Raw genomic sequence first — 12,691 nt, 5'->3', positions numbered from 1 at the left:
GTTGAGGATTTTCTTCACTATCCAGTCATATTCATCCATTTTAAAAACAATATTAAAAAATAAATGAAATTTTAGTTTTGTAATGAAATTCAATCAAATGCACATTTTGTATTTAAAACTCAAATTCCAATCATTAAGCATAATCCATCTTTTCTTCTGCCACTGTCATGACAGACATAATTCCAACTTTTGTGTGTCCAACTTCTGACTGGCCTATAAGCATTTTGTGTTTTATACTTTAATCACATATTGCCATCCAAATATGAAGTCCACAATGATCACAATTATCTCAAAATATATCAAATAACCCCGCAGGACTAGAAATGAATCCAAACTTTCTTCATGTATCAACTTTCAGTTATAAAACTATGCAAGACATATCTAACAATGCCAAATAGAAGTATAAAAAAAAAGTCCCGTTGAAAAGCAACATTCAGGAAGAAGACGAGGTATATCGGATGACAGCATTTTTCAACAGGTTATCTCAAGGGAATGGGCTCTTGTCAGCGGCAGAGCTCATAAACAACCCTTTGTTTGGTGATTACCTCCTAATTACCCCTGTAAGAAAGTTTGTGACTGACATATATGCTATTTGTCTTATCTGTGGTAATCCGAGAAGCTGCACTAGACCCAGCTGAGCTGGTCCAGTTGGCCCTCAGAGACCGAGCATGGCTCCACTCGCTCAGAGATCACAAAGCTCAGAGGAGACACACAAACCTGAGGCCTTGCAGGTGCGTCCGTCTGCCTCCAGAGTGTATCCGTCCTGACAATGACATCGGAAGGACCCTCTCTCGTTGAAACAGTGCTGGCTGCAGACGCCCAGAGGATGGCATTCATCCATGTCCTCACACGTCTTTGAGTCGTTGCTCAGCTGGTAGCCCATGGGACAGGTGCACTGGGCTCCAAACGGGCCCTGGATGCAGCCGTGAGTGCAGCCCGCGTTGTTATCCGAGCAGCTCTCCTGATCTACGACCAAGCAGAAAAGTCAAGATGAATACCAATGTAAGGCATATCATATGCATGAAGTCACAAGGTATTGTGGGAACATGGTAAGGACAACCATTAAAGGGGAGGCTTACTAGGGCTGGGCAATATAAATTAAACAAAATCTCTATATTTATATATTTATTCTAAAACTGCATGAAGATGTGTTCTTTTTTCATTCAGATAAATGTTTTTTTGTGATTAAACAGCCATTTTTGATCATTAAATGTAAAATGTATTTTAGTTAAATAAAACTAAAAACTAAAACCATACAACATTTTTTTTTTACTTGAAATAAAATAAATGTTAACTGAGATAAATACAATTCAGAAAAAAAATACTTCAGCTAGTTGCCAAGAAAACATTACTCATTTTCATTTAGTTCAACTTGATGTACAAAAATAACTAAAACTATAACTGAGACATTTAAAATAAAATAAAAAAAACGATTAAATTACATATTAGAACATAGAAAACCCTTTTCAACAAAAAAAGACAAAAACTAAAAACTAAATATCTAAGCATCTAAGCAATTATTTAACAAATAATTAAAATAAAAACAGAAAATATAAAAATAAGAACTAATTCAAACAATTAACATAAAACTATAAGAGTATCTCAGCGATAATGATGCAGTAAATCTCAAAAGTAAAAAATTATCAAGGAATGTTTTTCACAGTTTTCAAGAAATAAACAACGAAGGAAGAACGATATTTATTTATTTTAGTGTATATACCGAATGAAATGTCAAACCCACAAAAAAGAAATTTTCTCAGCTTTTTGTTGAAATTACCCACTTTCAAGTCTTGATAAAAAAGGAATGCATGAAGTTTTATGAAAATAATCAAATACTGGCGCTGACTGGCAACTTTTTTTTTTTTTTTTTTTTTTGCAGGTTGGCAAAGAGTTAATGTTCATGATGATCATTACAGATATATTGTAAATATTTAATATATTCCCCAGCCCTAATGTTTACTGTTTAAATCCGTTGTCCTTGTTTCTGGAACTGGTACTGGGTGAGATACATCAGTGGTTGTGTAACATTTCCATGGACTAACACATGTAAATAATACTACAAACTACATCTCTAAGTGTCTATAATGCTAAACACACACAATTTTGTCATATTCAGACACTCTGATGGTAATTGGATGGTTAGTGAGTACAGCCAGGCAGATACTGGGATAGATTAGTGCTTCATGCAGAGGATTGTGGGTGATTAGGGATTCAGCCTACCTGGTAAGGGCTCATCTGTGAGAAGGGAAGGCAACATGGAAGGAAAATCACAGATCATTTCAATGTTAATTTCCAGATTAGCTAAACACATGCATGATTTGATGGCCAATGGGATTCATTACACAGACAACATTCTGAAATACTCCATGAACTATTGGAATCAACTGACTGACCACATGAATTGCCATTTAATAGTTTCAACATCAAGAGAAAGATTAAAGATTTCAATGTAAATTAATGTTCTGGATTCAACAGCATCTGTGGCATGCTTTTGATTAGCACAGAAAATAATTTCGATTGATCCCTCAGTTTAAAAAAATCTTGTTTATAGAAACTCACAATTACATTTTATGGGGGAAGACATTTTTAATGAATCTATTGATCCAATGTTATTTTAGTATCATTCAATATCAATATATATGACCTTTTGTTCATTTTCATTAGTTTTTTGTTTTACATATTTTTATAATTAATTTTAATTTCAATTTTAGTTTTATTTTAGTACTTTAACTTAAGCTTCTGTTATGTCAGTTAATTACCAAGGGAACATTTCTAATGTTCTTTCTTTATTTTTTAAGTGCAAGTTTTTTAAGTTCATCTAATTTTCCCCCCAGCTTTATCTCAATTAACAAAAACAAATTTTAATAGTTTTAGTTTTACAGTAACAAACACCATGAAACTGTGTATTCTAATCTTTATTCAGATGTAATGCACTGCCCAATTGGAAGTGCGATGGTGTTCACTTTTTTATGAATGAGGTATAACAATTATTCTCTGTGGTAATCATAAACATCTATGGGTTTTAACTTTACACAGGTACTAAACACAGGAACCTGTATCAAATGAACATGTGTAGACTTTCAACTATGTTTCAACCATAAGTAATAAGCACTGTTTAAATGAGACAAAGCAGAATAGAGACTTGTGGGATTGATCTGCAGAATAAGGGCTGTTTAGGTCCTGTTGACGTACAATAATGGCTAAACATTTTGGGAAGCTGTTTCAACCCTTATTAGTATTTATCCAAACAACTATTCCATTCCACATACACCAATATGTTTAATTTAATTAATTAATTCTCAAACCCAATGAGATTGCGTGCTGCTGGGTCCACTGTCTAAGCAGCGTCCTACAAAAATGAATACTCATCTCGATCGATTTAGAAAACTCTACATAGGCAGCAACTCAGTGAACATGATATTTAATTGATATTGTAAGAATGTCTGCCTACATAGGCAGCTTATTAAGTTTTAGAACAGACGAGAAGTTCATTAGGGAGCTTATTGCTAAAGGCTAACCATCAACGTCTAATCTTAACAAAAACTGTCAAAATTCTTTATACAGTTTATGCACTACTGTTCAAAAGTTTAAGGTCAGTAAGATACATTTTTTTGAAATAAGTATTTTGTTTTTTTATAAAGTGACAGGAAATACATTTATATTGTTACAAAAGATTTCAAATAAATGCTGATTTTAGCTTTCTGTAAAACGGTTTCCACAAAAATATGAAGCAGTGCAACTGTTTTCAACGGATAATAACAATAAATGTTTCTTGAGAAGCAAATCATCATATTAGAATGATTTCTGAAGGATCATGTGACACTGAAGACTGGAGTAATGATGCTGAAAATGCAGCTTTGCCATCACTGAAATAAATGACATTTTACACAATGTCATATATATTTGTGTAAAATATATTTCATATAATGTATCTGTTTCTACTGAATATTTGATCAAATAAATGCAGCCTTGGTGAGCATAAAACCTAAAAAAAACAAAAAAAATCGTACTGACCTTAAACTTTGTAACGGTAGTGTATATGTCTTGCAAATGTCAGTAAAGCATATGGCATGACTCACTGCAGAGAGGGGATTCGTCCGCCCCGTTGGGACAGTCTGGAGTGTTGTCGCACACCCTGCTGAGGTTAACACACACACTGTGTCCTGGGCACTGCCACTGCCAGCTGGGACAGCGGAACGGTGGTGTGGGACAGTCTCGCTCATCGCTGCCATCCCGACAGTCATTATCTCCGTCACATATCCAGCCATGGAAAACACAGTTCCCATTATCGCAGCGAAACTGTGAGGTGGGGCATGTCCTCGGCGGGCAAACGTGGTGTTCGTCTGAGCCATCTTCACAGTCTGGGTGCCCGTCACACTCCCAGCTCGAGGGAACACAACTGCCGTCTGACTGGCACTGAAACTCACTCTCGTGGTGACACATGCCGGGTGGCCGAGTGGCTGGAAGGGTCAAAGGTCATGCTAAGTTAATGCATGCATGTCAATCCAAGACAAATGTTAGCTTTTCCTGAGGTTTCATAGAAATGTTCAATACAATGAATTAAGAACATGGCAATATTTCAACCCAGATGTAAAAGGAAAAAGGTCAAATTTTATTTTTCTTAAAAAAAATCAGGTTACACAGTATTTTGATAGTCCACATTAGACATTCTATTAACTAATAGTAACTTTGCAACTACGTACATGTCAACTAACTGTTGATTTGCAACTACATGTCAGATAACTGTAATTAGAGTATTTGTAGACTGTTATAGGTTATAGTTAGTAGAATGTCTAAAGTGGACCATCGAAATAAAGTGTTACCAAATGTTTTGTAGGATCTTTAGAAATATTGTATTATGAACTTATTTCCATGATAATTAAGCACTAATCACCCTAATTTTAATTAACATACTTGCAAAATGCATCTCATTCTCAGTCCTGTAGTTTAAATAAATGTAATATTAATACATTTTTAAATAATATATTCATACATCATGGCAGTATTTGTTGTACTACCTTTAATTAAATAAAAATAGCTAATTTAAATAAAAAAAATAATTGTATTACAATACTTTGTACTATGTGATATGGTTAAAAATATATTATAACTATGCAATTTTATAAGAATCACCATTGAGAATAATGGGAATTACAAAAATACCTCAAAAATAAAATGCAAAAATATGAACGTTCCTAAAATACACTTCATCTTTTCTTTATTTAAATATATATATATATATATATATATATATATATATATATACTGTATATATATATATATATATATATATATATATATATATATATATATATATATATATATATATATATATATATATACTGTATATTTACTTTTTTTGGGGGTGGGGGGGTGCACAGTGACTGGATATGTTTTTGTCAGATTCTCCCATTTATATACTGCATATGTAATGCAATGTCCAACACAATTATCATAATTGAAAACATATTGAAGATCATCAGAACTAAAAGACAAACTTAAAATGAATTTGCTTATACTTACGACAGCCAGATTCATCGGAGCGATCGTTACAGTCAAACACCCCGTCACATCGGTAGTATGAGTTGACACACTGATGCCCATTTACACACTTGAACTCATAGGCTGTGCAGTTGTACACTGATGATCAAAAAGAACAAGAATTACTCAGAAAATAAAAATCAACTTGATCTGATTTAAACTTCCATTAGAGATTTTATTATACTGTTTATACTGTGAAAGTTACATTTGTGTGCATAAAGAATTCATATGTTTACACGGCTATTTCTGGTTTATGTAAATACATTTAATTAGTAAAGAAATAAAATGCAAATACCATTTTAGAAATGCAATAAAAGATTTACGTTCTGCAATTCTAAGCTAAACAATATTGCAGGTTAACTGCATAGAATGAACTCTTACCACATCCCTGTTCGTCCGCCCCGTCTGCACAATCTCTGTCTCCATCACACACATAATTGGGGTCAATGCAGCGGTGGTCCGGACACTGGAACTGACCAGGGTGGCATGTGCCAAGGGAATCTAGAAAGTGACACCACAAGAAAGGTTCATTGCTCAGAAGCAGCCCTTTTAAAGCTCAAGAGACTTCTAATTTATGTTTCATTCACAATCAACTTTGTCTCAGATGTTTCTCTTAAAATACCTTTAGGCCCAGTTTCACAGACAGGCTTGGATTAAGCCAGGATTAGGCCTTAGTTCAATTAAGTCATTTAAGTAGCTTTTATAAATGTGCCTTAGAAAAAACATTACTGATGTGAATCTTGAGACAAAACAATGGCAGATTTTAAGAAATGTCAGTGCAAGTTGCTTTCAGTTAAAACAGATAACACAAGCATTTTGGTCTGAGACTAGGGAACCAGAGATAAGAGATATAAAAATAGACACATTTTTCAAACACAGTAAGAATATAGTGCTATGAAATTAATATGAACAGCACTGAGTTCAGATAATTTTGTTTTAACAGAATTTGTTGAGAAACATACAGTTTGAGTTCATTTTGAGAGCTCAGACTTTTTAAATATATTTGTAAATATACATAAAAACCGTCGGTACACAAATCTACCCCTCTAATCCTGTCTAAACAGCCCTTGTTAATCATGATCACTAAGACATGCTTCACTATTCTGTGGCTTATACTTTAGGTTAGGAAGTTCCCAAAACCCCAAACCTTAAGTATTCAAACTGCCGCATAACATCGCTCAAGAATGGGCTTCCTTTCAATTAATGAGTTGGAATTAGGATTGGTCACAACAGGAAGTGGACGTGGTATTAGAGCAAGGTAAATTTATTGAATTACAGTTCTGTTAACCGGAAGAATTTTTTTTTACAGATCTATGTGTTTGTTTAACTATAAGGCTTATAAAACCTTGCACTCCTGCATCGGGTTTGCAACCTCAATGCAAATTAAAATATTTTTTAAAAAAATTTGTAACGGCTTTTAAATGGACCTCATCCCATCAGAATTTAGAGTCAAAGCTATCCGTAAAAAAAAAAAAAGATGAAAATTCATAATAAATGTATAGCCCCTTTATATAATCAATTAACAGTTGCCAAGGCCTCACCACAGTCGGTCTCATCCGACCCGTCTCCGCAGTCGTTGTCGGTGTCACAGAGCCATGTGCGGGGGATGCAGCGATGGTTGGTACAGCTGAACTGGTCCGCCTGGCAAGTGCCAGGGGTCTGGGTGGGACAGTCCCTCTCGTCACTGCCGTCAAAACAGTCATTGTGTCCGTCGCAGTGCCAGCTTCTGGGCACACAGCGCTGATTGGCACAGGTGAAGGCAGTGGGCGAGCATGTGTTATCTGTGAGCCAGCAGAGTGGGGGGGAATTTTTATTTTCATTACAAGTGAAAAAGACTTAAACGTTTTTCTGGGTCCATCTTACTAAATAAGTACTTTAAAGATTGCCATGATAAAAATCATTGTCCCATGACATTAAAAATTGGGCAGACCAAAAACATTTTACACACATCAATACATGTCCATGAATCAGTATAGTATGGCCTATACGACACCTGGCATACACAACTTGATCATGTCTGGATTTAAAAAGGTAGATGCTTATTTTTCCCACCACAGAATTTATTTAAAATAATTTGTGATCTTGACATTCTTCGCATTCTGCGTGCCATTCATCTAATATATACTGTTTGATTTAGGGCTTGAGGTCCAAAGGTGGGATTTGGCATTGACTGGTTCTTTCTGCAAGCGCTTTTTGTTGCTGTAATTTGCTCTGGAACAAAATGTCTACCAACAGCATAAATGTAATTCAGGATGTTGCATAATTGTAGTGTGCCAGCAAAAAAAAATTAAATATATATCACACAGCTTTCAGTGCATAAATATGGAATGTAATATTAAACATTACTATTAGCGCCACAGTTGGCCTCATCAGTGTTGTCGTGACAGTCATCGACGCCGTCACATTGGTAGTTCTGAGGGATACACTTCCCGTTAGTGCATGAGAAGGAGTTTGAGCCACACTGGAGGGTCGGCGGCTCATTGGATGGATCGTCTACACACGTCTGCTGATTCGCTTCCAGCTTCATTCCATATGGGCAGCCACACACTCGTTGGGAGTACGGTGCTGGGAAACAGAAATTACTGCAGTCTCCATTGGGGTTAGTTTGCCTGCTGCAGAAGTTAGATCCTGTTGTAGATAAAAAGCAATGCACATTTTTGATTAAACACACAAGTTAATTTCATCTATTGCTTCATGGTAATTTGGTTCATTGGCTGTATGTGGATAAATGGGTTTTACAAACATTACAGCCAATGCAAAAATTGAGTAAAGTAAATTCATCAATAAACAGATGAAAGTGAATCTCACCAATCTGCGTGTCAGCGTTGAAAGATTTGACGTGCATGATGTGGCTGATCCCTCTGCGAATGATCATCATCTCCCCTCCGTCTGTTTTACGGACCCTCACGATTCCACCCAGCCGCCAGTCGGTGAAGTACACGTAACCTGGACCAGAAAACTTCATTAATGTAATCGAGCAAGCTATCTCTGTGAAATACCAGTCCATGAACTCTGACTTCTGCCCTTTCATCTTTCAGCACCGAGCAGACGAACTACACAAGTTTAAGTAATAAACGGCATAATGACCTTCATTTCACAGATACCAGAAATGACTTTCCATCATCAAAGAACAGGCCAGTGTGACTAATGTGATGATGACAGACATCGATGAATGGCAAAATTAAAATTACATCAGTCGGTGGGTTTAATTTTGACTTTTTAGATGTCAGCTGCATCTCAGGACAGACAGACAGACAGACAGACAGACAGATAGATAGATAGATAGATAGATAGATAGATAGATAGATAGATAGATAGATAGATAGATAGATAGATAGATAGATAGATAGATAGATAGATAGATAGATAGATAGATAGATAGATAGATAGATAGATAGACAAAAAGAGAGACAGACAAAAAGGCAGACAGACAGACAGACAGATAGACAAAAAGGCAGACAGACAGAAAGACAGACAGACAGAAAGGCAGACAGACAGAAAGAAAGACAGATAGACAAAAAGGCAGACAGACAGAAAGGCAGACAGACAGAGAGACAGACAGACAAAAAGGCAGTCAGACAGAAAGACAGACAGACAGACAGACAGAAAAGCAGACAGACAGACAGACAGAAAGGCAGTCAGACGGACAGAAAGACAGACAGAAAGGCAGACAGACAGACAGACAGACAGACAGACAGACAGAAAGGCAGACAGAAAGCCAGACAGACAGACAGACAGACAGAAAGGCAGACAGACAGACAGACAGAAAGGCAGACAAACAGACATTAAGGCAGACAGAAAGGCAGAAAGACAGACAGACAGACAGAAAGGCAGACAGACAGACACACAGACAGAATGGCAGACAGACAGACAGACAGAAAGGCAGACAGACAGACACACAGACAGAATGGCAGACAGACAGACAGACAGACAGACAGAAAGGCAGAAAGACAGACAGACAGAAAGGCAGACAAACAGACATTAAGGCAGACAGAAAGGCAGACAGACAGACACACAGACAGAATGGCAGACAGACAGACAGACAGACAAAAAGGCAGACAGACAGACAGACAGAAAGATAGACAGACAGACAGACAGACAGAAAGGCAGACAGACAGACAGACAGACAGAAAGGCAGACAGACAGACAGACATAAAGATAGACAGACAGACAGACAGACAGACAGAAAGGCAGACAGACAGAAAGACAGAAAGATAGACAGACAGACAGACAGACAGAAAGGCAGACAGACAGACAGACAGACAGACAGACAGACAGACAGACAGACAGACAGACAGACACGCATATTGATAAACCTACCTCCAAAAACTGTAAGTCCAAATGGGTGGGAGATCTGGGTGATGCGCTCCAAAGACAGCCTATTTTGTCCATCGAAATTGCTGTGCTCAATCTTATCAAAGAAGGCGTCCACCCAATACAATCGCATGGCACTGAGAGGCAAAGACATGATCAAGAGCAGAGGGGTTTAGGCCAAGGCTGAGAAACAGGATTATGTCCAATCATGGTTTTAAGGAGATTAAGAGTGAGTGTGCATTGAATGTGCAACAAAACAAAGAACGATGAGTCACGGCTTTAGGAAGCTATCAAAGTTTAAAAAAAAACGAGAGAGGCAGATTTATGAATGAAACAGAGATGGATTATTGTTTGTGGTATTATGAGCACAAACAAATGCTGTATTGTTGTGGATTCATTCTGGGAAATACAACTCACCTCCAGTCAATGGCCAGGCCATTGGGCCAGCCGAGAGTGGTGTTTACAATTGACTGAGCATGTGACCCATCACCCCAGGCCCGCATGATCTTCGCAGGACGGTACCAGTCGGTCCAGAAAATATAACTGCCCAGCGCAAAGACACATACATGACTTTAATAGAAATAGTTCACCCAAAAAAATATTGAAAATAAACATTCTGTCATCATTTCCTCACCATCATGTCAATTTTTTACTTTCTTTCCTCAGAGGAACACAGGCTGTTTTACACGCAGTTATAATGAATGAGGAATAAATCCTTCAAGCTTCAAAAAGGATGCAAAATAACCTTAAAAGATCCAAAACCTCTGTATATATATTATAATATGATATATATAAATATATATATATATATATATATATATATATATATATATATATATATATATATATATATATATTTCTTTTTTAATATGATCAGTAATATGATAAGTATATTACAAATGCCTTTACTGACATTTTTAAGCAATTTAATGTCCCCTTGCTAAGTATTCATTTATTTTTAAAAATCATACCAGCCTCAAACTTTTGAATGGCAGTGTATATATTTGTCTTTTAAACATACAAAAGACAATTTTAACAATCAGAAATTGTTTGATATGCCCTCTCAAAGTTTCAGTCTTACATTTCAGTCTGTTCCTCACACATATGCACCACTCTTATAATATACCTTTTGTGGTGCTTTTTTTCTCCTTTTGGAGTTTGACAGCTTCAGTCCTCATTCATTAAACTGAAAAGAGTGGCCAAAAAGTCATACATGTTTGGAACAGCATGAGCGTGAAGACATAATGCCATAATCACCCCAAATCTCACCCTGTGCCCTCGCCAAATTAAAAGGTGGGGACACTTTCAAAACCATCCGCTGGGTTTTATTTATAAACTGTTAGGTATAGACAGTGCTCTGCGGGGCTTTCCCCGGTTAAGCCCAGTTCTTAGTGTGCACTACAATACCAGCCTTCATGCAGCACTAATCTAGTCTCCTAGGCCCAGAGGCCTCATGACTTTGAAGGCATTGGAAATGTCCCACTACCATGACATAAAGAGCTCTTTTATCTGTGCCAGGTTCAAAGCTGGAGCAATCTATGAATGGCTGGGCACCTCCTGCATTATGAAAGGTGTGACTGGACACAAGTTGCACGATTTTATTTTCGTGGTCTTAGAGAAACAGAGAAAGCTTTGCGCCCCCAAGCTGTGTTTATGGCTCACGCTGTGATTTTGAACCCACAATCATAATCCTTTTTTTTCATTAGAGGGATAGCTCACCCAAAAATGTAACTCACGTCCTTTACTCACCCTCATGTTGTTCCAAACCTGTATGAGTTTCTTTCTTCTGTTAAACACAAAAGTAACCAGACAGTTGACGGCACTTATTGAAATTTTTTTTCTTACTTTCCTACTAAGTCAATGAAGTCAAACTCTCTGGTTACCAACATTCTTTAAAATATCTTCTTTTGTGTTTAACAGAGGAAAGAAACTCATACAGGTTTGGAACAACATCAGGGTGAGTAAGGTCACTGCACTCCAAATCAATCACTTTTTAGGTTCGATTTCACTCTCTAGAAGATAGCAGCCTATTTAGCTAGTAGACAGCAAGGTACTGTAGCTCACTATGTTTTGTAACAGAGCCACAGTATTAAGTACTTATCTTTTTTAATGTATATAAAACAGCAATATCAAAACTAGCTGATAAATGACTCACCCAGCCACCGGGTGGACCACTATGGATCTGGGGTTGTTGAGGTTGCGTACAATGGCTCGTCTGGACTTATCCGAGACCTTCATGACAGATATACTCCTGTACCGTGGATCGGTCCAGTATAGGTTCTTTGATATCCAGTCATAAGCAAGATCTTCCACACCATCCACCCGATTGGCTGCTAGTACCTCCCTGCCTGTGCAGTTTAAAGCAAAAAAACACAAAGATGAAAGTGCTATCCACTGCTGTTTTCCATGTACACTTAAGAGCTATGAATGCAAGAAACAATGTGGAAAAATGTGGAGCCTGTATTGGCAGTAGACATTTGAACTATACATACTATTGAAATTGGAAGTATTTAAGTTGGGGAACTTTCCAAGTTGGGGGCATGTCAAATAAAAAATTAAGATGAAAGCCAATCGATATGGGTCATAAGTTGTAATTTACACTTCCGAAAGCCAATTCTGTGAACTATAATAAGTACACAATACTCTACTGTTCAAAAGTTTGGAGTCAGTAAGGTTTTTTAAAAAGATATTAATACTTTTATTTAGCAAGGATGCATTAAATTGATCAATAGTGATCGAAATAATGTTATAAAAGATTTATATTTCAAATAAATGCTGTTCATCAAAGAATCCAGAAAAAAAAGATCACAGTGTCCAAAGAAAAATTAAGCTGCAT

The 12,691-nt window shown here is 36.7% G+C and overlaps 1 protein-coding gene across 2 annotated transcripts in view; it reads right to left on the bottom strand.

The window, feature by feature from the left end:
• lrp2a (low density lipoprotein receptor-related protein 2a) overlaps positions 1–12,691 on the bottom strand; it is a 99,289-nt gene that overhangs the window by 55,668 nt on the left and 30,930 nt on the right. For both annotated transcript variants that reach the window (XM_077215888.1, XM_077215889.1), the window contains exons 17-26: positions 12,011–12,203; positions 10,273–10,398; positions 9,862–9,992; positions 8,350–8,487; positions 7,888–8,169; positions 7,083–7,322; positions 5,923–6,042; positions 5,524–5,640; positions 4,080–4,460; positions 718–966 (exon numbers count right to left, since the gene is read on the bottom strand). In XM_077215888.1, the coding sequence (XP_077072003.1) occupies positions 718–966; positions 4,080–4,460; positions 5,524–5,640; positions 5,923–6,042; positions 7,083–7,322; positions 7,888–8,169; positions 8,350–8,487; positions 9,862–9,992; positions 10,273–10,398; positions 12,011–12,203 (1,977 nt within the window). The remainder of the gene's footprint in view (positions 1–717; positions 967–4,079; positions 4,461–5,523; positions 5,641–5,922; positions 6,043–7,082; positions 7,323–7,887; positions 8,170–8,349; positions 8,488–9,861; positions 9,993–10,272; positions 10,399–12,010; positions 12,204–12,691) is intronic.

Source organism: Siphateles boraxobius, unplaced genomic scaffold, assembly GCF_051911475.1.
Source record: "Siphateles boraxobius isolate OS27281-9 unplaced genomic scaffold, OSU_SipBor_1 7, whole genome shotgun sequence".
NCBI lineage: Eukaryota > Metazoa > Chordata > Actinopteri > Cypriniformes > Leuciscidae > Siphateles > Siphateles boraxobius.
Note: the sequence above shows the minus strand (reverse complement) of the source record. Positions and strands in the feature narration are given on the sequence as shown.